Raw genomic sequence first — 27,521 nt, forward strand, 5'->3', positions numbered from 1 at the left:
TAACAGCAGAGCTCCTCGGTCAAAAATGTGTAATGTCAACAGGATAAAAAAAAAAAAGAAAAAAGAAAAAAAAGGGGGGTAGGGACAGAGAAATGTTGCATATATGGGTCAATTATAGACATGATACTCAGCAGCATAAAAATAAAACCCTCCACAGAGTCCCCCAAATGTGGCAAAACCTATTTTTCATTGCTAAGCCTGGGAAAGATTAAGAGAGTGGAACAAATTCACTTGTAACTACAGCATCTCCCATATTTGAGTGACAAGTATGTCCAATCTGATGCCATATATTAAAACATTGAGAATATATGAGTAAAGGAAAATAAAAATAAAAGACTAAAATATCCTTTAAAACTGCAAACATGTTTTAAAGCCAAGTAGGTATGATTCTGATCATTGTTATATATGACATAATCCATAGAAAGGCTAAGAAAGAAATCTTCATTTTGTTCAGTACTTAGGCTTGATGTTGTCCTAGGAAAAACAGTGATAATTCAATCAATGTGTCACACATACAACTAAAAAGTCCCCTCTGGTTTCAAATGAATTTCAACAACACTCTTCCTTGACTAGTTTTTCTCCTGTGTCAAACAAACCTATGTACAGGACCAGTTTAAATCCCTCTTCCCTTTCAAACACTAGATATAAACATCCAGGAATATTCTACAATGCAAAGTGCCTTAGGAAAGAGAAGGATTCTGTAGTGCCAGTGACATAACTGATCTGAGGAAGCCAGGATGCAGTGAACACTGATAGGAGCCAGTCACGCAATGGTGGTTTGTTTCTCTTCGGGTGTTTCCTCCAATAACTGCATGATCAGTTCATGGAGGGGTTTGCAGATCTTGGCGTAGCCCCCTCCTGTGAGATGCAGAAAATCAAACATGTCGTGGCAGGAGATGGCACCGTCCGAGTGCACGAAACCCCCATCTATATCCAAGAGCTGAACATTGGCAAGCTTCGGCAGGGAGACCTTGAGGAGTTGGTTCACCTTGGCATTTTTTTGCCTCAAAGGGTTGGGCTTCTCACCTCGAGGTAACAAACCCTGGGGCAGAGCAGAGAAGAAATTAAGATGAGAAGAGTCACTTGCTTTTCTCTACATATTTGGCACTTGCTAAACCTTTGATTTCTGAAACACTGCACTCTATTGGTTTTAATCAGTGGTAGTCAATCTGGTCCCTCCCGCCCACTAGTGGGTATTCCAGCTTTCATGGTGGGCGGTAGCGGAGCAACCAAAGTATAAATAAAAAGATAGATTTAACTACAGTAAGTTTTATAAAGATTTATTCTGCCAAACTTAGGGAAAATCCAACATAAAGTACTTGGTAAGTAATTATTATTATATGCTTTAACTTGCTGTAACTCTGCTTTATTAATTTTATAAAGTAAAGTTACTTCCCTACTTTATAAATCACCATTACTGTGGAACCAGTGGCTGGTTAGAAAATTTTACTACTAACAGAGATACAAAAGTGGGCGATAGGTATAAAAAGGTTGACTACCCATGGTTTTAATCAAAGTCCTCTGATCATTCCTTATCAGTTTCTTCATGAGTTCCTCTTCCTCCTCCTGTCCCTGAACTGTTGGCATTCTTTTGTTTGTTTGTTTTCTGTTGTTGTTTTTTTTTGGTATTTTTCTGAAGCTGGAAACGGGGAGGCAGTCAGAGAGACTCCCCTATGCGCCCAACCGGGATCCACCCGGCACACCCACCAGGGGCCGATGCTCTGCCCATCTGGGGCACTGCTCTGTTGCAACCAGAGCCACTCCAACGCCTGAGGCAGAGGCCATGAAGCCATCCCCAGCGCCCGGGCCATCTTTGCTCCAATGGAGCCTCGGCTGCGGGAAGGGAAGAGAAAGACAGAGAGGAAGGAGAGGGGGAGGGGTGGAGAAGCAGATGGGCGCTTCTCCTGTGTGCCCTGGCCGGAAATCGAACCCAGGACTTCCGCACGCCAGGCCGACACTCTACCACTGTGCCAACCGGCCAGGGCCTGTTGGCATTCTTGAGGGTCTTCTCCTTGGCACACTACTCTTTCCACTCTAAACACTGGCCCAGATCTCTTCCGAGAGCTTCAGAAGTTATACTGAACATCAGCTACAGAAGCAAACTTGAAGGTTCCCAAGGCATTCCTAAATTAAAATGTCTACAAGCAATTCTTCACCTTCCCTCAAACCATGTCCTTGTGCATTCTCTGTATCAACTGGTCATCCCAACACTCCCGAGTCTTTCATCCCACATTCCTTATCTATTTATCACTCAATTACTCAACTTCTGCATCCTAAACATTTTTTTCTTTCTTTCCTTTTTTAAAGCAAGAGAGAAAGAAAGGGACAGATAGGGAGAGACAGAAAAGAAGGGAGAGAGAAACATCAATTCTTTGTTGCAGCATCTTAGTTGTTCATTGATTGCTTTCTCATATGTGCCTTGACCAGGGGGCTAAAGCCTAGCCAGTGACCCCTTGCTCAAGCCAGTGACCTTGAGCTCAAGCCAGCGACCTTGGGGTTTCGAACCTGGGTCCTCAGAGTCCCAGGCCGACGCTCTATCTACTGTGCCACTGCCTGGTCAGGCGTAAACATTCTTTATTCTCCATTCTGATTATATACACTAATATGGCTAGGGAACTTATCACATTATTCTCACCTCAATTAATGTAAAATTTCCTGATTGGATTTTTTATGTCCAGTGTTGCCTTTCCTTCACATCCTTCTCAACAGTCACTAGAATAATCTAGCTCAAATACACATCTATTTATTAATGCCATATGGAACCTATCCTACTACACGTGAGAAATAGAGCTGGAACAAATGCTGTCTTGATGAATCAGAGACAAAGAGTACAATGGTAGGTTAAAACAGAGATGTGGCCTAAATTTTTTTTAATTATTATTTTGAGAGAGCCTGACCAGGCGGTGGCACAGTGGGTAGAGTGTCAGACTGGGACGCGGAGGACCCAGGTTCGAGACCTTGAGGTCACCAGCTTGAGCGCGGGCTCACCAGCTTTAGCCCAAGGTCGCTGGCTCAAGTAAGGGGTCATTTGGTCTGCTGTAGCCCCCCGGTCAAGGCACATATAAGAAATCAATCAATGGACAACTAAGGAACCACAACGAAGAATTGATATTTCTCATCTCTCTCCCTTTCTGTCTATCCCTCTCTCTGACTCTGTCTCTGCCACAAAAAAAAATATAAATAAATAAATTGAGAGACTGAAAGGGAGAGAGAGGGGGAAGAAAGAAATATCAACTCGTAGTTGCGTCACTTTAGTTGTGTATTGATTGCTTCTATTACGTGCCTTGACCAGGGGATTCCAGCTGAGCCAGTGACCCCTTCTTCAAGCCAGTGACCTTGGGCTCAAGCCAGCAACCTTTAGGCTCAAGGCAGTGACCCTGGGATGATGTTGATGATCCTATGATCAAGCCAGTGAGCCCATGCTCTAGAAGGCGATTGGGGGTCTTGAACCAGGGCCCTTAAACGTCCTGGGTCAATTCTCTATCCATTGCGCCACACCAGTCAGGCCTATATTTGTTTTTAACTGTTAATGATCTATTATAACTTTTAAATAAATCAAATATCTGTCCTTCTACAGGAAATAAAAGCCTGGTCTTAAATGGTTAAGACCAAAGTTTTATCATCTCAAACTATAAATGGCCTTTACAGACAAGCAAACCTATTATAAAATTACTGTCCAACATTCCCAACCTTTTAATTGGTTTATACCTAACAGTGCCATCTATTTCTTTTTTTTCCTTTTTTTTTTTTTTTTGAGAGAAAGGAGAGAGGAAGGGAGATATGAGAAGCATCAATTCGTAGTTGCATCACTTTAGTTATTCACTGACTGCTTCTCATATGTACCTTAACCAGGGGGCTCCAGCCAGTGATACTGTGCTCAAGCTGCACCCTCAGGTTTCAAACCTAGGACCTCAGCATCCCAGGTCGATGCTCTATTCACTGAGACATCACCAGTTAGGCAAGAAAATCCAACTATTTCTAATACAGAATATGAAAAGCTGTCTTATTTCACAAAAAATAGATTTTCTGTGCATATTCTATGAAAAGAAAATGATTTTTTTAATGCCCAAAGTACTTGTTCATATCCATTTTAATTTTTTCAGCAAAACTGGGCCCTTGATTACCAACTTTTTGTGTCATTATATAGTTCCAAAAGAGAATTATAACTCTGCAAGCCTAGTCCATCTCTTTCTATCCTTGTTAAGTGCCTCAAAATGTCACAGATGAGGTAGGTCATCCTAAACCCTAGTTTATATATAATTGGTTTATTTATTTTTTTATTTACAGAGACAGAAGGAGAGTCAGAGAGAGGGATAGACAGGGACAGACAGACAGGAACAAAGAGAGATGAGAAGCATCAATCATCAGTTTTTCGTTGCGACACCTTAGTTGTTCATTGATTGCTCTCTCATATGTGCCTTGACTGTGGGCCTTCAGCAGACCGAGTAACGCCTTGCTCAAGCCAGCGACCTTGGGTCCAAGTTGGTGAGCTCTGCTCAAACCAGATGAGTCCTCGCTCAAACTGGCGACCTCGGGGTCTCAAACCTGGGTCCTTTGCATCCCAGTCCGACTCTCTATCCACTGCGCCACCGCCTGGTCAGGCTATATATGTAATTGTTAAAAGCATAAGGCTTATATCTAATAGTTACCAAAGAGCACCCTCAGTGCTGATATATCAAAGTCTGGCTGAGATAGAATGAACCACCAGGAAGGATGGCCAGTAAGACAAAAAAACTATTACAACTTTCAAATAATACCATAGCAGTCAAAGCTATACAGAATGATTAAGCCTCCTCTAGACACCTATGAGGCCCCTATGAGGAACCGCACATGGTTCAGTTTCAATGGTGCAATGTAGTATATAGTTCAACAGACAGATATCACTGCAAAGATATCTAGAGTTCTTTAAAGGTATGATGAAGCCTCAAGAATAGGGCACAATACTTACTGGAATTTTAAAGTAAGAATGAGAAAAACAGCTATGTATTTATTTGCATATATACTCCTTACAAAAGGAGTATCCCCATGGGATTTTCCCCCTAAAATAATTAGTAACTGCTAAAATATTTATTTTATTTTTTTGTTTAGAAATTAAATGTGGTGACATTGATTAATAAGAATATGTATGTTTCAGGTAGATGTCTCCATAGCATTTAAACTGTTAATTGTATTGTGTGCCCATCACCCACATACAAATCATTTTCCGTCACCATATATCTGTCCCTCGTAACTCCACCTCCCACCCCCGCAACCACTTCACTTTTGTCTATTATACATGAGTCTGTTTCATATTCTACCTAGGTATAAAATCATATACTTTTAACTTTTTCTGATTTACTTATTTCTCTTAGTACAATGGTCTCAAGTAACTGCTAAAATACTATGTTGTGATGCAAGGGATAAAGCATTAATCTGGGATCCTAAAGTCCTAGGTTCGAGATCCCAAAGTCACTGGCTTGAGCAAGGGGTCACTGGCTTGCTTGGCTGGAGCCTCCTGGTCAAGGCACGTATGAGAAAGCAATCAATGAACAACCAAAGTGATGCAACTATGAGACTGATCCTTCTCATCTCCTTTCTGTCTGTCTCTCTCTTTAAAAAGAAATACATATTATATTCCTAATCCTGTTACCATATAACAACTATTTTAATTGTTGTCTTTTTCAATTGCATATATACCTACTTTTTCTTTGAGAGAGAGAAAAAGGAGAGACAGGGAGATGAGAAGCATCAACTTGTAGTTACATCACTTTAGTTGTCCACTGATTGCTTTTTTTTTACATGGACAGAGAGAGAGTCAGAGAGAGGGACAGATACAGACAGACAGACAGACAGGAACGGAGAGAGATGAGAAGCATCAATCATCAGTTTTTCGTTGCGACACCTTAGTTGTTCATTGATTGCTTTCTCATATGTGCCTTGACCGCGGGCTTTCAGCAGACCGAGTAACTCCTTGCTCGAGCCAGCGACCTTCGGTCCAAGCTGGTGAGCTTTGCTCAAACCAGATGAGCCCACGCTCAAGCTGGCAACCTCGAGATCTCGAACCTGGGTCCTTGGCATCCCAGTCCGACGCTCTATCCACTGTGCCACCGCCTGGTCAGGCAAGACCAGGTTTCTGAACTGGTGACCTTAACATTCCAGGTTGATGTGTTATCCACTGCGCCATCACAGATCAGGTAACCGATTGCTTCTTGTATGTGCCTTGACCAGGGGGCTCAAGCAGAGCCAGTGACCTCTTGCTCAAGCCAGCAACCTCGGGACCATGTCGATGATCCCATACTCAAGCTGGCGACCTTGAACCTGAACCTCAGCATCCCAAGTTGACGCTCTATCCACTATGCCACCACCAGCAAGGGCTGAAGATTCTTTATATTCATGAGCCATGGCATTTAAAAAGATTCCTCACCTGATCTAATGACATCAAGGTATCTACCCCACCAAAGACTACATACCAATACAATGATCTTGGCCTGTGGCTGCCTTGTGTTGATAAGTTGTACGATGGCCTCAATTCCACCTGCTACTTCTTCTGCAGTATTTTCATGGTTGTTTGTTCCTACCCAGACAACAATGACCTATAATTTAGGGAAGGAAAAAAGGGGGAGAGGGGCGATAAATACCCAGGAACACTGATTCATACCTCACATATATCAGAATAAATTCCCAGAAGATAAATCCTTAAGTGTTAAAATTTTACTAGAAGAAAGAGGATTCTTTAATCACCATTGAGTGAGAAGCTAATCTCTTAAAATCTAGAAACTATATTAAAAAAAAAAATCCAAAGTCTAAAAATAAAACCGTGCATGTTAAAAAAATTAGTGAAATCTAAGACACTTGGGAGGAAATTTACTACCTGCATCATAGTCTCCCTAATTAGGAGGAAAACAGCAAAAATATCTAATAGAGTAGATATAAATAGTTCAGCTTTAACAGATTTTTCTCTTTAAAAACATACTGTACTTTCCCATGTATAAGGTGCTCCAACGTATAAAACACACCTTAATTCTGGGGCCCAAAATAAAATAAAAAAGTATTACACAAAGTTACTGAATTCAAGTTTTATTCATCACAAATTTCATAACTCATCACTGTCAAAACTCCCGTCCAGGCCCTGGCCGGTTGGCTCAGTGGTAGAGCGTCGGCCTGGCGTGCAGGAGTCCCAGGTTCGATTCCCGGCCAGGGCACACAGAAGAAGTGCCCATCTGCTTCTCCGCCCCTCCCCCTCTTCTTCCTCTCTGTCTCTCTCTTCCCCTCCCGCAGCCGAGGCTCCACTGGAGCGAAAGATGGCCCGGGCACTGGGGATGGCTCCTTGGCCTCTGCCCCAGGCGCTAGAGTGGCTCTGGTCGCGACAGAGCGACGCCCCGGATGGGCAGAGCATTACCCCCTGGTGGGCGTGCCGGGTGGATCCCAGTTGGGCGCATGTGGGAGTCTGTCTGACTGCCTCCCCGTTTCCAGCTTCAGAAAAATACAAAAACAAACAAAAAAAACCTCCCGTCCATTAGCTTGTCCTCATCTGTGTCTGATGACGAATCACTATCTTCAACAATGAGTGCAAAAACACTCATGAAAAAAACAGGAAATGCCAGTAAAAAAATCTATAATCACTGTATAAGATGCGCCCAGTGTTTAGACCCCAAATTTTTCAGAAAAGGATGTGTCTTATAAATGGGTAAATATGATAATCTTACAATGTGGTTGTCACCTAGACATACATCTTACTGATGACTCAACAAAGTAATTTTCTACACTATTACAGAAGATAGGAACAGGGGTGGGATAGTCTATGAGAAAGGCAAAGAGCAAATGAACTGAAGTAGCTGTTATCAGGGGCTCAGCTTTGTCTTCTTTGTTTGGGCTGGAAAAAGTATGTGTAGGATGTTTATAATGTGGTAAGGGACCAGGTACACGTTTGTGGTGGACCTTGTTCACATCTACTTCAAATTTCCTTCAGAAGACCTTGGGAGACTGTTTACCAATCTGTTTGTACGGTTAATTACAGATAAGAAATCCCTTCCTGAAGTGAATCCCAGCCCTGCTCCTATGGCCCATTCCCACAGTGCACTCCAAGCAAATTACCCCTCACACAGCCCTGAGGTTCATACAACTGCACACCTCATCAGCAACACATCTCTTTCTATAGATGAGCAAAACTGTAACATCACAAATACGAGTCAAGCAAGCAGTACACGGATGTGTGTGTGTGTGTGTGTGTGTGTGTGTGTGTGTGTGAGAGAGAGAGAGAGAGAGAGAGAGAGAGAGAGGAGAGAGAAGCAGAGAGAGGGACAAACAGAGACAGACTTGACAGGAAGGGAGATGTGAGAAACATCAATTTTTCGTTGCAACATCTTAATTGTTCATTGATTGCTTTCTCACATGTGCCTTGACCGGGGGGCTACAGCAGAGTGATTTGACTCCTTGCTCAAGCCAGCGACCTTTGGGCTTAAGCCAGTGACCATGGGGTCATGTCTATGATCCCATGCTCAAGCAAGCAACCCCACACTCAAGCTGGTGAGCCCATGCTCAAACCGGATAAGCCTGCACTCAAGCTGGCAACCTTGGGTTTTCGAACGTGGATCCTCTGTGTCCCAGTACGACACTGTATCTACTGCGCCACCGCCTAGTCAGACAGTACACAGATTTCTTTTCCTTTTTTTGTGAGAGAGACAGAGAGAGTCAGAGAGAGGGTCAGATAGGGACAGACAGGAAGGGAGAGAGATGAGACGCATCAATTCTTCATTGTAGCACCTCAGTTGTTCATTGACTGCTTTCTCATATGTGCTTTGGTGGGGGGGCTACAACAGACTGAGTGAACCCTTGCTCAAGCCAGCGACCTTGGGCTCAAACTAGTGAGCCTTGCTCAAACCAGATGAGCCTGTGCTCAAGGTGGCGACCTCGGGGTCTCGAACCTGGGTCCTCCACGTCCCAGTCCGATGCTCTATCCACTGCGTCACCGCCTGGTCAGGCAGTACACAGATTTCTTAATTAAATGAGTATTTGAAATGTTCATAAGAAAGGACAGAATCATTTATCTTAAAGGGGCATGAAGCAAAGAACAACAGCAAAACAATGCTTTCATGAAGATGCTTTTTTATTACCAGTTCAGAGCTTAACTACCTGAAAAGACCCAAGATTAATAACATTCTTAAAAAATAAGCTTCATCTCACCTTCGGTTTAATGTTCTCCAGCTCTCCGTTCTTTAGCCTCCACAAAACATGTCTCGTTGTATCCCCCCCAATTCCAAAGTTCAGTGCATGGAGTGGGGAAAAAAGCTCACGCCATATCTAAAAAGAGAAAAATTTGGCTTAAACTAACATTAATTGGAAATGAAATCTTTCAACTGAAATGTGTCACGAGGCAACTAAAATAACAATTTTTATCTTCTGTATTCAAATGTAACACTGCAAGTTCACTGTTGGAAGGACTTTGAAGATATCAATGTATAACTCAGTTCTTCATACAGCATTTTTTCTAACTCAAGAACTGAGTCCTGGCTCAACCTTTGGCCCCTTAACAGTTAGCAACATTCAAAATTAAGTTGCCAACTCAATAAACTCTCCCTTCCCTTTATTCAACCATTTAGCGGAATACGGTGTAGTAGAAACATGAGATAAAGAATGTTAAGAGTGCTGCAGCCAAAATAAATAGAGGTATCTTTTCTTTCAAATTTCCCTTGGAAGAATGCTAACCTTAAAAAGAAAATTTGGGGCCCTGGCCAGGTAGCTCAGTTGGTTAAAGCATCATCGATACACCAAGGTTGTGGGGTTTGATCCCCAGTAAGGGCACATAAAAGAATCAACCAATGAATGCATAAATAAGTGGAACCAATCTCTCTCTCTCTCAAAAAAAAAGGAAACAGCTTGCTACAAAAATACATAAAATAAGAGAATGATAAGATACAAGTAGTAAGAAATGAAGGCAAAGACCAGGACAAATATAATAAACGTAATGTGAAACTTCTTGTAAGCCAAGGCAAAAAAAAGAGGTTTAGTTATAAACAATGGTAACTTTTCTTGTTTAGTTATGCTTAGTGGCACAAAATTCTATCATGTATATCTGATTTCCCTTACACTCTGAATTAGAGCTTTTCTAAAGTGTCATGCCTAAACCTACAGGCTCCACCCAGAATGCAAACCTGTTGTGATGAAGGCCTTCCATCACCAGCTAAGCACCTCTGCCCCCTTCCACTTTACCTCATACTGCTGCATCAACTGCACCATGGAGTCCCCCACAAACAGCACATCGGGCTCTTTGTCCTTACAGTCCAGGACAAATCTGTTGTGCTGGTTTGAAGAAGAAAGAAAAATTAGAAATGGGCATTACTTTCCCCGTGAGATTTCTTGACCTAGATAGAACAGTTGTCCAACCAGTTACTCTGTTATTAAATGTCTGTCCCTAAAGCTGATTCCTCTTGATTGGCAATAAACTGCTGGAACTTCCTTTCCATCCTTACTATACTGATCATTCTAGTATGCTATAGAAAACCGCTATTTTACTGAAACCAAAATAGAAAAATACATTGAACATGTTTTTAAAAACTTGATCTTTTCCTCAAGCTTTTTCAAGAAAATTTCAGATATATATGCAGAAAAACTGAAGTAACACAATGAATATCTATATATCTTCCACCTCTAATCAACAATAACATTTCCCCCTATTTATCTGTATGTTTGCTGAACCATTCGAAGGTAAGCTGCAAACATTGTGATTCTTCACACTTAAATATTTCAGCATACATCTCCTACATATAAGGACAGTTCCCTATAAAACTGAACTCTTTCCACATCTAAGAAAATGAACAATAATCCCATAATATCTAACATTCAATCCACAGTCAATCTTTCCAATTGTTGTAAGAGTTGAATTTCTATCTATCAAATCAAGAGCCATGTAATTTACTTGGATAGTTTTAATATGACCTTAAAAATGTCTGCTTTTAGCCTGACCAGGCGGTGGCGCAGTGGATAGAGCGTTGGACTGGGATGCTGAGGACCCAGGTTCGAGACCCCGAGGTCGCCAGCTTGAGCACGGGCTCATCTGGCTTGAGCAAATAAAAAATGCTCACCAGCTTAGACCCAAGGTTGCTGGCTCAAGCAAGGGGTTACTCGGTCTGCTGAAGGCCCGCGGTCAAGGCACATATGAGAAAGCAATCAATGAACAACTAAGGTGTCGCAACGAAAAACTGATGATTGATGCTTCTCATCTCTCTCCGTTCCTGTTTGTCTGTCCCTATCTATCCCTCTCTCTGACTCTCTCTCTGTCCCTGTAAATAAATAAAAAATAAAAAAAAAAACATTTAAAAAAATTAAAAAAAAAAAAAAAGTCTGCTTTTTTTTTTAAAAAAAGATCTTATTTATTAGTTTCAGAGAAAGGATAGAGAGAAAGGTGGGGGTAGAAGCAGGAAGCATCAACCCACAACAGTTACCTACCATATGTGCCCCAACCAGGTAAATGCAGGCCCTGACCCAGTGACCTCAGCACTTCATGTCAAGGCTCCAACTATTGTGCCACCACAGGTCAGGCCTTATCTGTTAACTCCAAAGGTGAGATACTGGCAAACTAGGACTAGAGCCTCCTTCAATCTAATGCAAGTTTATAAGCTGTGATGACTGAGTCCTGGAATGCTTCTCTTTGCTCTAAAGGTACAAAACACTTTTAAAAATGGATCTTACCTATCAATGCTATAGAACATAGTTCAAATGTTTATATCTGTCCCTAAAACACACTACATGATGCTTTAGGTAACAAGTCTCTAACCCAGTCCCAGGGAAAGGTCTGAATGTTTTTTCTCAAACTACCTTTAATCATGTTCCTACTGGGAATTAAGGTAGGGTTATGACTTAAGTATATCTGCAGATAATACCAGCGGCAGATGACACTGGGGTGAGACAGAGACACATCTACTATAGGTAAAAATACAAAAATCCTTTTGGAAATAATACAACAATTTATTAAAATATTTCTCTTCTAGGATGACAGGATTTGGGCTAGTATTTTCTATTTTCTCACATCCAAAATTTATTGTGTAGCCTGACCAGGCAGTGGCACAGTGGATAGAGCGTCGGACTGGGATGCGGAGAACTCAGGTTCGAGACCGCGAGGTTGTCAGCTTGAGCGCGGGCTCATCTGGTTTGAGCAAAAGCTCACCAGCTTGGACCTAAGGTTGCTGGCTCAAGCAAGGGGTTACTCAGTTTGCTGAAGGCCCGCAGTCAAGGGACATATGAGAAAGCAATCAATGAACAACTAAGGTTTCGCAACGAAAAACTGATGATTGATGCTTCTCATCTCTCTTTGCTCCTGTCTGTCCCTATCTATCTCTCTCTCACACTCTCTCTCTATGAAAAAAACAAAACAAACAAAAAACCCAAAATTTAATGTGTAAATAAATTTTTAAAAATTATTGTTTCAATAAGTTTTTATTTATTTTTGAGAGAGAGAGAGAGAGAGAGAGAGGAGAGAGAGAGAGAGAAAGAGAGAGAAAGGGAGGGGGAAAGAGAGAAACATCAACTCGTTCCACTTAGTTGTGCACTCACTGATTGCCTCTCATACATGCCCTTCCCGGGGATTGAACTGGTGACCTACAGGCTGAGCACAGTAAGTGTAAACTAAAGGGACAGACAAGCAAGAATAAAACTTAGCTAGTGAGCAGGTGCATTTTCACATCGTGTCAACTCTCTTAATGCTTGCCCTATATATATTACCAATTACCTTTTAATTCCAATAAAAAAAACTTGTTTACAGCATGTCATGGGATTTAGACTGTTACCAAAAAGGATGTAGTATTCCACATTTTCTTTTTTTAAGTACAAAGGTAGATGCAGTAAGTTTAGAAAAATATAAAAATCAAACAGGCCCTGGCCAAGGTAGCTCAGCTGGTTAGAGCATTGTCCCAAGACACCAAGTTGTGAGTTTGATCCCTGGTGAGGATCACATAGGGGAAACAACCAGTGAATATACAACTAAGTGGAACAAATGAAAGCTTCTCTCTTTGTCTTCCCCATCATCTCTGTCTCTCTAAATATCAATTAATCAATTAAAAAAAGAAAAAAGAACTCTAGGACTGTATAAAAAATAATTGCTAGTAATATTATTTCTAAAAGACCAAGCAAGCCTGACCAGGCGGTGGCACAGTGGATAGAGCATCAGCCTGGGATGCAGAGGACCCATGTTCGAAATCCCAAGGATGTCAGCTTGAGCACAGGATCATAGACATGACCCCATGGTCTTTAACTCGAGCCCAAAGGTCACTGGCTTGAGCACGCACTGGCTCAGCTGGAGCCCCCTGGGTAAGGCACATATGAGAAAGCAATCAACGAACAACTAAGGTGCTGCAATGAAGAAGTGATGTGTCTCATCTCTCTCCCCTCCTATCTGTCCCTCTCTCTCTCACACTAAAAACAGTAAAATAAAAATATAAAAGACCAAACAAAACAAAACCCCTATAATTCCACCATCTCAACCCACTGATAACTATTACCATTTTGGTGTATTTTCTTCTCACCATTTTTTCACATAACTACCTTGCCTTTTATATAGTTGAACCATCATGTACACTTCCTTCTGGCACCATGGATTGAGAACAGAAAAACCTATATTCAAATTCTAGTTTCTTGTCTAGTAGCTTTAAGCAAGTATATAATCTGAGTATTATTTTTCACATCTGCTGGCAACTCTCTTTTTGAGTTGAGAAGATGAGAGTTCTATGAAAAGGGCTCACCTTTTGGCTGGCACCCAGTAGGCACTCAATAAATAACAGCCACTATAACTGTACTTAACAATATACTACAAGTTATTAGAATTACTTTTCTATGTAGCTATGTGATTCTTAAAACCGTAACTTTTAAAATTAAGTTTACTGGGGTGACAACAGTTAATGGGATCATACAGGTTTCAAGTGTACATTTCTATTATACATGATCTGTATATTGCAATGTGTGCCTACCACCCAAAGTCAAATCATTTTCTGTCACCATATATTTGGCCACCTTTAACAGCACCTCACCTGCTTCTCTCTGGTAACAATCACACTGTTGTATATGTCTATGAGTTTCAGTTTTATATCCCACATCTGAGAGAAATCATATGGTTCTTAGCTTTTCCTGACTGACTTATTTCACTTAGCATAATATTCTTGAGGTCCACTCACAAAGTCGCAAATTGGCAGTATTTCATCATTTCTTATGGCTGAGTAGTATCCCATTGCATATATGTACCACATCATTTCATTTTTTTTTCTTCTTGTGACAGTGACAGAGAGAGGGACGGATAGGGACAGACGGGCAGGAAGGAGAGATGAGAAGCTTCAATTTTTGGTGTAGTACCTTAGTTGTTCACCGATTGCTTCTGCATATGTGCCTTGACTTGGGGGCCACAGCAGACCGAGTAACCCCTTGCTCAAGCCAGTGACCTTAGGCTCAAGCTGGTAAGCCTTGCTCAAACCAGATGAGCCCACGCTCAAGTCGGTAACCTCGGGGTTTCAAACCTGGGTCCTCCACGTCCCAGTTTGACACTCTATCCACTGCGCCACCTCCTGGTCAGGCATCATTTTCTTTCTTTTTTTTAAAATTTATTGATTCCTGTAAGAGGAAAGGGGAGACAGGACATTGAGCTGTTCCTATATATGCCCTGACTGGGGATTAAAATGGCAACCTTTGCGCTTCAGGACAATGTTCTACCAACCGAGCTATCTGGCCAGGGCTGTACCACACCTTCTGTATCCAATCCTCTACTGAAGGACACTCTGGTTGTCTCTATGTCTTGGCTACTGTGAATAATGCTGTAATGAACATATGAATGCATATATATTTGCAAATAAATGTTTTTGAATTTTTTGAGCAGATACCCAGAAGAGGGATCACTGGGTTATGTAGTAACTCTATTCTTAATTTTTTAAGGAACCACCACACTTTCTTCCATAATGTCTGTACCAGCTTACATTCCCACCAGCAGTGAACAGATTTCCTTTTCTCCACAGCCTCTCCAATACTTATTACCTGTCTTGTTGATAATAGCCAATCTAACAGATGTGAGGTGGTATCTCACTGTAATTTTGATTTGCATTTCCCTAATAGCTAGTGAAGTTGACCATCTTTTTACATATATATATCTGTTGGTCATTCGTATGTCCTCTTGGGAGAAGTGTATGTTCAGGCCCTCTGCCCATTTTTTAATTTTTTTTTACAGTGACAGAGGGAGAGTCAAAGAGAGGGATAGACAGACAGGAATGGAGAGAGATGAGAAGCATCAATCATCAGTTTTTCTTTTTTTTTAATTGAGATAACATTTATTACATGTTTCTTTTATCTTTTTATTTCTTTTCTTTTTTTTATTCTTACAGAGACAGAAAGAGGGTCAGAGAGAGAGATAGAGACAGACAGACAGGAATGAAGAAGATGAGAAGCATCAATCATCAGTTTTTCGTTGTGACACTTTAGTTGTTCATTGATTGCTTTCTCGTATGTGCCTTGACCATGCGCCTTCAGCAGATCGAGTAACCCCTTGCTCGAGCCAGCAACCTTGTGCTCAAGCCAGCGACCTTGGGCTTTAAGCGTTGGTATATTGCTTTGGGTAATCTGGCCATTTTAACTATGTTAATTCTTCCAGTCCATGAAGACAGAATCTTTCCATTTCCTTGTATCTTTTTCTATTTCTTTTAATAATGTTTTGCAGTTTTCAGTATGTAGGTCTTCCACATCCTTTGTTATGTTTATCCCTAAGTATTTTATTCTTTTGCAATTGCAAATCTGAAATTTCATTGGTATTTATAAGAAAGTAGTGAATTTTTGTACACTGTGATTTTGTATCCTGCAACTTTACTGTTATTTACTGTTTCTAATCATTTTTTGGAGTCTTTAGGTCAAAACCATAATTATTTTTTCTTTTTAAGTGAGAGGAGGGGAGATAGTGAGGCAGACTCCCGCCTGCACCAGGATCCACCCAGCAACCCGTCTGGGGCCAATAGGCTCTTTTTTGGGGGGTATTTTTCTGAAATTGAAAACCGGGAGGCTAAAAAAAAAAAAAAAAAACAAGCTTAAAATGCCTGACCTGTGGTGGCGCAGTGGATAAAGTGTCGACCTGGAAATGCTGAGGTTGCCGGTTCGAAACCCTGGGCTTGCCTGGTCAAGGCACATAAGGGAGTTGATGCTTCCAGCTCCTCCCCCTTCTCTCTCTCTGTCTCTCCTCTCTGTCTCTCCCTCTCCTCTCTAAAATGAATAATAATAAAAAAAAAATAAAAAAATTAAAAAAAAAAAGAAAACCGGGAGGCAGTCAGACAGACTCCCGCATGTGCCCGACCAGGATCCACCCAGCATGCCCACCAGGGGGTGATGCTCTGCCCATCTGGGTGTTGCTCTGTTGCAACCAGAGCCATTCTAACGCCTGAGACAGAGGCCACAGAGCCATCCTCAGCGCCCGGGCCAACTTTGCTCCAATGGAGCCTTGGCTGCGGGAGGGGAAGAGAGAGACAGAGAAGGAGGAGAGGGGGAGGAGTGGAGAAGCAGATGGGCGCCTCTCCTGTGTGCCCTGGCTGGGAGTCGAACGCGGGACTCCTGCACACCAGGCCGACGCTCTACCACTGAGCCAACCGGCCAGGGCCCAATGAGCTCTTTTTAGCACCCAAGGATTACACACCCAGACCCACTGAGCTATCATCAGTGCCCAGGTCCACACTCAAACCAACTGAGCCACTGGCTGTGGAAGTGTAAGCGGGAAAGGAGGGGGGAGAGAGTGGGGATAGAAGCATATGGTAGCTTCTCCTGTGTGCTCTGACTAGGAACTGCACCCAGGATGTCCATATACCAGGCTGAGGCTCTATCCACTGAACCACTGGCCAGGGCTTAAAACCATAATTTATAATAGCCACATAATATCCTTCTGAATACACCTACTGACACATCATTTTTTAAGCTCTTTTTCCTATTGATAGACTTTCCAGTAACATTTTTCTTTTTGAGAAGGACAGGCAGGGAGAGAGATGAGAAGCACCAACTCCATAGTTCCGGTACTTCAGTTTTTCATTGATTTTTATTTTTTTAAATTTAGCATGAGGGAGAGGGAGGGAGAGAGGGAAAGAGGGAGGGAGAGAGGGAAAGAGGGAGGGAGAGACAGACAGAGACAGACAGAAAGAGAGATGAGAAGCATCAATATGCCACTGTAGCATTTTAGTTGTTCACTGATTGCTTTCTCGTATGTGCCTTGACTGGGGGCTCCAGAGGAGGCAGTGACCCCTTGCTCAAGCCAGCGACCTTGGGCTCAAGCCAGTGACCTATGGACTCAAGTCAGAGACCATGATGGGGTCATGTCTATGATATCATGCTTAAGCTAGTGACCCTGCACTCAAGCTGGTAAGCCTATGCTCAAGCCAGTGACCTCAGGGTTTCAAACCTGGGTCCTCAGATTCCCAGGTCAACGTTCTATCCATTGCACCACCACCTGGTCAGGCTGTTCAATGTTGTTTTATTATAAAGTTGATAAAATGTTCTAGGAACTTAATTGTTGTTTTTATCAATTAATTTATAGTAAAACTGGTTTCATTATGCAGCATTTTGCTTAAAGTCACAGAACCAAATGATGATAAGTGAGGACTTACTGTTATCACCAATGAAACAAACCAACCTCATGTGCCTTATTTGTAATGTACTGAAGACATCACTTCACTGACATTCTGGCCAAAAATGCACATTCTGGATCTTGATTATGAGGAAAAAGAAAATTCAAAATTGAAGGACTCTACAACATGAATTGCCTAAACTATTTCAAACTGTAAATGTCATAAAAAAGAGTCTAAGAAATGTTTCAGATTAAAGAATAAACAGATATGACAAATAAATGCAATGTGATTCCAGAATGGGAAATAAATTGATATAAAGAACAATATTGAGGTAATTGGAAAAGTCTGAAATTGGTTTTGAAATTAGGTAATAGTATAATATCAATGTTAAATTTCCTAATTTTAAATAACTATACTATAATTACATGAGAAAATATCATTGTTCTTAGAAAACACTGAAATATTTAAGGGTAAAGGGGACATAATGACTGTAACTTATTCTCAAATGGTTTAGAAAAAACATTATTTTGAGTATATATAAAAATAGATGTAGACCCCATAACTATGCATATGTGGCAAAATATTACCTGGCAAGTTTGGATGAAGAATATAAGGATTTCTTTACAAAATTTGTGTAATATTTATATAATTTTAAAACTTTTAAAAATTGTTTAAAGCTTTAAAATACTGTAGAGATATTGTTATGTCTTAAAATTAAGAAGAGGGCAAAATAGTGCTTGGTTCCAACTTCAGATGGTGATTAGGCATGAGATTTCTAATGTTAGATTTTTATTCACAGTAATAAATTCCTGTTAACCATTAAATATACCACAACGCAGCTTTGGTCAAAAGAGTCCCAAATACGCCTGACCAGGCAGTAGCATAGTGGATAGTGTGTTGGCCTGGGATGCAGAGGACCCAGATTCAAAACACAGAGGTTGCCAGCTTGAGTGTATCCTCACCAGCTTGAGCATGGGGTTATTGGCTTGAGTAAGCACTGGCTAAGATGGAGCCCCCCAGTTCAGGCACATATGAGAAAGCAATCAATGAACAACTAAGGTGAAGCAATGAAGAAGTGATGCTTCTCAACTCTCCCTTTCTGTCTCTCTATCCCTATCTGCCCCTCTCTCGCTAAAAAAACCCCCAAAACTCCCAAATATGGACAAGATTCACCTCATGTGCCTGACCAGGAGGTGGCGTAGTGGATGGAGTGCTGGACTGGATTGTGGAGGACCCAGGTTCGAGACCCCGAGGTCGCCAGCTTGAGTGGTTTGAGCAAAGCTCACCAGCTTGGACCCAAGGTTGCTGGCTTGAGCGAGGGGTTGCTCAGTCTGCTGAAGGCCCACAGTCAAGGCACATATGGGAAGGCAATCAATGAACAACTAAGGTGTCGCAACGAAAATCTGATGATTGATGCTCTCATCTCTCTCTGTTCCTGTCTATCTGTCCCTATCTATCCCTCTCACTGACTGTCTCTGTAAAAAAAAAAAAAAAGATTCATCTCATGTGAATAATACATGTACACTTCCTTTTACCTGAGACATCCATCTGTTGTCTCCTTGAATATCTTCTGCTGCATGTGGAATGGCTGCTGGGTTCGAGTCTCCTTGGCTCATTCTACACCTGAGGAAAAAATGTCTGTCATGTTTTATTCATTAACAGGAATATTTTTGTTACCACTTACTTAAATACTACACACAAGGCTTTAAATAATAATTTGTGGCTCTGGCCGGTTGGTCAGCAGTAGAGCATCAGCCTGGCATGTGGAAGTCTAGGTTCAATTCCTGGTCAGGATACCATCTGCTTCTCCACCCCACCCCTTCTGCAGCTATGGCTCCAATGGTTTGAGCAAGTGGGCCCCAGGCACTGAGAATGGCTCCATGGCCTCACGTCAGGCGCTAAAATAGCTCGGCTGCCAAGCAACGAAGCAGCTGCCCCAGATGGGCAGAAGAACATTGCTCTATAAAGGGATTGCTCGGTGGATCCCAGTCAGAACGCATGCAGGAACCTGTATCTCTGCCTCTCGCACTAACTCAATAAATAAATAGACAGATAGTTTCAATTTGGTTTTACCTAGGAACAAAACAACTGGACTTTAGCCTGACCAGCCGGTGGTGCAGTGGACAGAGTGTTGGACTAGGATGCGGAGGACCCAGGTTCGAGACCCTGAGGTCGCCAGCTTGAGTGCGGGCTCATCCGGCTTGAGGGAAAAAGCTCACCAGCTTGGACCCAAGGTCGCTGGCTCGAGCAAGGGGTTACTAATCTGCTGAAGGCCCGCAGTCAAGGCACATATGAGAAAGCAATCAATGAACAACTAAGGTGTCGCAAGGAAAAACTGAAGATTGATGCTTCTCATCTCTCCGTTCCTGTCTGTCTGTCCCTATCTATCCCTCTCTCTGACTCTGTCCTTGTAAAAAAAACAAACAAAACAACAACAACAAAAAACCAACTGGACTTTATTTTCAGCAGAGACTAAATTCCAGAACACAACTGCTTAAGTCCTACAAATATCTAGCACCACTAAGCTTCCAGACAGATTTGACTATCAGTTAAAAACAGTGCATTACATTTTTAAAATCTGTTTCAAGTATCTACTTTACAGCTATAACTATTGATGATTACTTATTACTCTTACTACCAAATGACACAAGGAATTAGTTCAATGAAATCTACATTAGAGCCTTTTAGGCTGCTAGCTACACATTTAAGAGTTACTACAGCAATGACTAGAAGCCACTGGTTACTAGCACCACACAAATAACTGTACTAAATATTATGAAAAAATTGACCATTGGCCCTGGCTTTTGACAAACATTTACTAGGTATTTTTACTTTTGCAGGTCTTCAATAAGAAAATCTTAACAATAAACCCAAATACAGATTCTGATACTGGAGAGTACGTGAAATTCAGAATAATTAGAAATTCTGGCCCTGGCCTTCTGACTCAGTGGATAGAGCGTTGGCTCAGTGTATAAACATCCTGGGTTCAATTCCCAGTAAGGGCACATATGAGAAGCAACCGTCTGCTTCTCTTTCCCTTCCACAGTCAGTGGCTTAATTTGTTCAAGCATAGGCCTCATGTACTAAAAATGGCTCAGTTAATTCAAGCATTGGCCCCAGACAGGCGTTGCCAGGTGAATCCCGGTCAGGGTGCATGTGAGAGCCTGTCTTGCTATATCCTATCTTCTCACTTAGAAAAAAAAAAAGATATTGTTAATCTATGTATCATAATATATAATACATAGATTAATAAGGTTTATTGTTTTCCTTTTTAAAATAAAATATAAATGATAAAAGTTCTAAATTTTCTTTGGTATTACAATGTATCATCTTATATATCCCAGGATGCGCACATACTCTACTTTTTAAAAAAATTTTTTGAGAGAGACAAGAGTCAGAGAGACAGACAGGTAAGGACAGGCAGACAGACAGGAAGGGAGACCAGAAGCATCAATTCTCCACTGCAGCTCCTTAGTTGTTCACTGATTGCTTTCTCATATGTGCCTTCAAGAGGGAGGTGCTACAGCAGAGCGAGTGACCCCCTTCCTCAAGCCAGCGACCTTAGGTTCAAGCTGGTGATCCTTGCTCAAACCAGATAAGCCCACGCTCAAGCTGGTGACCTTGGTTTTCAAACCTGGGTCCTCCGCGTACCAGTCCAATGCTCTATCCACTGCACTACTGCCTGGTAAGGCTAATGCATTCTTTCATTGGGTGATTCATTTTTTTCTTTTTTTATTAAGTGAGAGGCAAAGGCAGAGAGACGCCTATCTGCTCCCCAACTGGGATCCGCCTGGCAAGCCCCCACCTGGCAATGTTCTGCCCATCTGGGGCTGCTGCTCTGTTGTTCAACAACCTAAGCTATTTTAGTGCATGAGTTAAGGCCATGGTGCCATCCTCAATGCCCGAGGCAACTTGCCCTAACCACCAGTTGCAGGGGGAGAGGGAGAGAGCTAGGGAGAGAGGGATAGAGAAAGAGAGAGAGAGAAGGGGGAAGGGCTCTTCTTGCATAAAGGATGTTAGAAAAGACCCTGACCAGCCGGTGGCACAGTGGATAGTGTCAGACTGGGTCATGGAGGACCCAGGTTCAAAACCCCAAGGTCACCAGCTTGAGTGTGGGCTCGTCTGGTTTAAGCAAGACTCATCAGCCTGAGCCCGAGGTCGCTGGCTTGAGCAAGGGGTCATTCAGTCTGCTGTAGCCCTGGTCAAGGGACATAGGAGAAAAGTAATCTATGAACAACTAAGGTGCCACAATGAAGAATTGATGCTTCTCATCTCTCTCCTTTCTTGTCTGTCTGTCCCTATATGCTGTCCCTCTCTCTCTCTCTCTCTCTCTCTCTCACACACACACACACACACACACACACAGACTTTAGAAAAGAGTATATGGAACAGTCACAAATTCTAATGTACTAAATCAATCTTATATCTTCTGTTACTACAAAATACTTTCATCTTGGCCCTAAACTTCTCCGTGGGCAAAAAATAGAGCTAAGGAACAAAATGTCACATATTTGAAGCTACCAGGCAGGTAAAACTGGGAGGAGATCACATAATATTCCCAATTAGTTGGTCTTTTTATTTTAACTATGAATACAAGTTCATCCTTCTTCTACAAGGGCAAAGCATCTGAACACTTGTTTCTTTGTGCCTTCAAACACTGGATTTTGTATTATTTTGACAAATCAAAATCTTACAATACAAAGTAGCTTTCAGTTTTACAGTTGCCCACAGTTTGGTAACATTTTTAAACAGTAGGTAAAGAAAAAACAGCCACAAAGGCTGGTTAAGAACCAGGCTGGAAATTTACAACCTAAGGGACTATGCATTTAGAAAACTCAAATAATTTGGGAGTTAGAGAAAATAAACTGTTGTTTCTTTACAATAAATATGAAGTATTAATGAAGAGAATACTCTGTGGAAGGCCATAAAAATCTGAGTGATTGTGGGTTTTTCCCACAGGTAGGGAGCAATATTTTAACCCACTGGTATTCAGGATGGTCAAGCTGTAATCAGTAACACACCAGAAAAGATACCAACTGGGAAGGCTCTGACTCCTATCTCACCTTACTGATTCATAATCATCTCTTCTGTGCAGCATTAACTTCTGAGATTATAGACAGCAGGCTCAGTTAGAAAAACCCAGCCTAGCTCGACCAGGCGGTAGCACATTGGATAGAGCGTCGGAATGGGATGCGGAGGATCCAGGTTCGAGATCCCAAGGTCGCCAACTTGAGCGCAGGCCTGTCTGGTTTGAGCGAAAAAGCTCACCAGATTGAGCCCAAAGTCCCTGGCTGGAGCAAGGGGTTGCTCCATCAGCTGTAGCCCCATGGTCAAGGCACATATGAGAAAGCAATCAATGAACAACTAAGGTGTCCAACGAAAAACTGATGATTGATGCTTCTCATCTCTCTGTCTCTGTAAAAAAAAAACAAAAAACCCAGCCTAGCCTTGCCTGACCAGGTGATGACACAGTGGATAGTGCCATTGGCCTGGGATGCTGAGGACCCAGGTTCGAACTCCTGAGGTTGCTGGCTTGAGCATGGGATCATAGACATGACCCTAAGGTCACTGGCTTGAAGCCCAAGGTCGCTAGCTAGGATGGAGCCCCCCCCCCTCAAGGCACATGAGAAAGCAATCAACGTACAACTATGGGGCCGCAAATGAGATGATCCTTATCTCTGTCTGTTCCTGTCTCTGTCTTTCACTAAAAAACAACAAACAAACAAAAAACAAGAAGAAAAACCCAGCACAGTGGAGATAAAGGCCTGAAATACATAAGTTTTGTTAACTGACCAGGAAAGAGTACTCCAAGGAAGTTTAATTGTTCATTAAAATGAGTTCCTGCACAGCACTTCCCAATTTTCCTGCATTTTCTCTCCTCTCTACTGAACTTGGAACTATGACTACACAACACCAGAATTTCCAAATGCTTATGCTAGCACCGTGTAGTGGGTCTAATCAGAAACCAGTTACAACAACAAAAATTTATAAATTCTCAAGCCGAGCTGGATGTTTCCTTAGTTTCACCAGGAAACAGATGGATTCAGAATGTTTCCACTCTGGCCTAAGACTCTTCATTCTGTTTCAGGGGCAGCTGGCAGGGTTATTCTGAAAGGGAAGGCAAGGTCTCATCCTGAATACCCTGCATCAGGGGCTGGCGAGTGGGCCCCAGGGGTTCCAGCACATCCATAATTCATTATCAAATGCCCAAGCCAACAAATTAAACGCAATGATCTCCGACTCCTCCTCTGCTCCCCAACAAGAAGGCAACTTTTACATCAGAACAATGTGCCCAGGAGAAGAATCTAGTGACACAGGCCTATTCAAGGCTAAGGCGACTCACAAGTTCAGGGGAGATAATCCTCTGAATTTTCTCCTTGTTCTTTGACCAACCCTATACCTCCATTCCCCCAATTTAAAGTTGTACAAAATGAAGTCCTAGGGAGAATCCAGGTGACCTTTCTTTTCTCATGAGAAAGCTCTACGAAGAGCCCACATTTCAAGCGTATGGTTTTCTTAAATTTTGTAAAAAAATTATGAAAAGCAAAGCAGGGATGGTGGGAGCTACGGAAAGCAGGAAGAACTATGTCACCGTGCATTCGGTGTATCGCAAGCCTGTGGACCACAGAAATACTGATCTGGTCAATGGACAAGCACCAGGTAAAAAAGCACTCCCACGAAAACCTGCCCACTGGTAGGTTTCACCAGCCGACTGACCTTGGGAAAAAACAGCCTCGCTGCCCCCCCCCCCCCCTCAATGAGATGCTGGACTGCACAGCCCTCTAAGAAATAATCCCCTCTAGGTCGTGACGGTCTGTGTACTTCCAAAATCTATTAGAGGAGGAAATGGAGAAGTTTCTAAAGAGTTGAGAATTTTCAACAAAAAAGGGGAGGAAAAGGTGCCCAATCAAAAAAACCAAAAGCGTATCTAAGTGGCCGCGTGCAAGGTTTCTGCGACCAGAGAGAGGGTAGGGGAGAGGAGGGTCAGGGGGCAACGCCGGGGATAGAGGGAAACGGCAACAGCTGAGCGGGAGGCAAAACAGTCACTCTAAACGGCGCTCGCCGCGACGAGGCCTCCCCCAGGAGGTGGGCAGGGAAAGGGCGGTGACCTCGCCGTGTCCACGCGGAAAGGCGGGGTGGAGGAAGCGGCCAGGCCCAGGAAAGTGGACAGGTTCGGGGATGGGGTGCTTGCGAGGGAATGGCTCTAACGGGGCTGGCCAGAGGCGGGAAAGTCCACGGATAGCGAGGGCAGCTGGGAACAAACGCCGGGCCCGCGCAGAAAGCGCGCGCGCACGGCCCCCACGGGGCGGCGGGGGGAGGGGCCCGCAGCGTGGGGGAGGGGCGGCCGCGGGCCTCTCACAATAACAAATTGCAGCCCCTTCCCACCCCCACCTCTAAGCCACAGGCCACCCGCGACCCTGGATGCACTCACTCAGACGGAGGGTCCGTGCGGGCCCCAAGCGGCTGCGGCGTCGGCGGGTGGAGCGTCTGTCGCTCGCTCAGTCCCGGCGGCCCCACTCCGGCACCTCCCTCCTCGGCCAGAGCACCAGCAGCAGCGCCCCCACTTCCGGTTCCCCTGCCATTCAGGCAGATAGATTCCGGAAGTCCCGCCCCGGTCCGCGCGGACTCAGTATGGTTCTCCGCCACCGTTTTCCCTTTTTGTTGGCACCCAGGTGGTTTGCCACGCCCCAGGAGGTTCCTCGCTTTGTCCTCTCTTCTGCTCACTTTTTGCTTGTAGGTTGCGCGATTTGGGTCGCTTATCTTTCCTCCAGCTGCATCCCTCAACCCTACATTCAAGTCACCGCAGTGGGATGATGGCATTCGGTACACTGTGGAGTGACCTCACGCTGACGCCAATCCTTGCACATCCAGCCAACCTGGCTTCCTTCTCCACCCCGTGGAATAAACCAGATTGCTGCAAGTGGGAATGAAGTAGGGTTCCAGGATAAATGAGGCAATTCCGTACATTTACGACTGGAATTTATGTTTCTATGATAAATGGATGGATTTCTGGGAACTGCCTGTTCTAATGATACCATAACAGGTCGGGAACCTATGGCCCGTGAGCCAGACGTGGCTCTTTTGATGGCGGCATCTGGCTCGCAGACAAATATTTAATTAAAAAAATAATAACGTTAAAAATATAAAACAGCCCTGGCCGGTTGGCTCAGTGGTAGAGCTTCGGCCTGGCATGCAGGAGTCCTTGGTTCGATTCCTGGCCAGGGCACACAGAAGCGCCCATCTGCTTCTCCACCCCTCCCTTTCTCCTTCCTCTCTGTCTCTCTCTTCCCCTCCTGCAGCCAAGGCTCCATTGGAGCAAAGTTGGCCCCCGGCGCTGAGGATGACTCCATGGCCTCTGCCTCAGGCGCTAGAATGGCTCTGGTTGCAACAGAGCGAAGCCCCAGATGGGCAGAGCATTGCCCCCTGGTGGGCATGCCAGGTGGATCCCAGTCGGGCCATGAGGGAGTCTGACTGCCTCCCCTTTCCAACTTCAGAAAAATACCAAAAAAAAAAAAAAAAAAAAAAATACCCCTCCTCCCCCCAAAATATATACTATATAAAACATTCTCATGTATTACAATCCATTCATTTCCTACTGCTCCTGTTCATGGTTGCAAATGGCTGGAGCCAATCACAGCTGTCCTCCAGGATAACACCAAATTTTTATTGGATAATGCATAACGTACACAGGTTGTTGTGTGGCTCTCACGGAATTACATTTTAAAATATGTGGCATTCGTGGCTCTCTCAGCCAAACAGTTTTCCAACCCCTGCCATAAGGGAATGGCAAGTCACAGTCTTTTCCTTAATGATCCATCCAGTTTAGGGGAAGACATACATATACAAAGTCAATATTCAAAAGAGCATATGCTAAATTCTATACAAATGCGGAATCTATTAAGGGTAGGTAGTATACCAGGAACCAAAGGAGGACAAAATGCCCAGACAACGGGATGAAGGAAGAAGGATTTACTTTGCCAGTGGAGCAGCGTGACCCTCAAAAGAGGGAACCAAGCATGTGCTCCCCAAAGTTAGATTTCTTTTTTTTTTTTTTTTTTTGATATTTTCTGAAGTTGGAAACAAGGAGGCAGTAAGACAGACTCCTGCATGCGCCCGACCGGGATCCACCCGGCATGCCCACCAGGGGGCGATGCTCTGCCCATCTGGGGCGTCGCTCTGTTGCAACCAGAGCCATTCTAGCACCTGAGGCAGAGGCATAGAGCCATCCTCAGCGCCCGGGCCAACTTTGCTCCAGTGGAGCCTTGGCTGCGGGAGGGGAAGAAAGAGACAGAGAGGAAGGGGAGGGGGAGGGGTGGAGAAGCAGATGGGCGCTTCTCCTATGTGCCCTGGCCGGGAATTGAACCCAGGACTCCTGCATGCCAGGCCGACGCTCTACCACTGAGTCAAACGGCCAGGGCCCATATTTAGATTTCTTACATCTTATCCAGTTGTAATCAACCTGGTTCCTACCACCCACTAGTGGGCATTCTAGCTTTTGTGGTGGGCGGTAGCGGAGCAATCAAAGTATAATATAAATAAAAAGATAGATTTAACTATAGTAAGTTGTTTTATAAAAAATTTATTCTGCCAAACTTAGCGAAAATCCAACATAAACTACTTGGTAAGTAATTATTATTATATGCTTTAACTTGCTGTAACTCTGTTTTATAAATTTTATAAAGTAAAGTTACTTCACTACTTTATAAATCACCATTACTGTGGAACCGGTGGGCAGTTAGAAAATTTTACTACTAAAAGATACAAAAGTGGGTGGTAGGTATAAAAAGGTTGACTACGCCTGTAGGGTGACCAATCGTCCTCCTTTAGGGAGGACAGTCTTTCTTTTTCTTTTTTTGTATTTTTCTGAAGTTGGAAACGAGGAGGCAGTCAGACAGACTCCCGCATGCGCCCGACCGGGATCCACCCGGCACGCCCAACAGGGGGTGATGCTCTGCCCATCTGGGGCGTCGCTCTGCT

At 43.3% G+C, this 27,521-nt stretch overlaps 1 protein-coding gene across 1 annotated transcript; it reads right to left on the minus strand.

Annotated features, from left to right (window-relative positions):
* Positions 1–344: 344 nt before the first annotated feature.
* Positions 345–25,125, minus strand: PAFAH1B2 (platelet activating factor acetylhydrolase 1b catalytic subunit 2). The gene is made up of 6 exons (XM_066372616.1): positions 24,976–25,125; positions 19,079–19,166; positions 10,189–10,278; positions 9,163–9,279; positions 6,450–6,572; positions 345–1,042 (listed from the first exon to the last, which is right to left on the minus strand). Exons 2-6 carry the CDS (start codon positions 19,157–19,159, stop codon positions 764–766), a joined length of 690 nt encoding a protein of 229 aa, XP_066228713.1. The 5' UTR covers positions 19,160–19,166; positions 24,976–25,125; the 3' UTR covers positions 345–763.
* Positions 25,126–27,521: the final 2,396 nt, after the last annotated feature.

This window comes from Saccopteryx leptura, chromosome 1 (assembly GCF_036850995.1).
Source record: "Saccopteryx leptura isolate mSacLep1 chromosome 1, mSacLep1_pri_phased_curated, whole genome shotgun sequence".
NCBI lineage: Eukaryota > Metazoa > Chordata > Mammalia > Chiroptera > Emballonuridae > Saccopteryx > Saccopteryx leptura.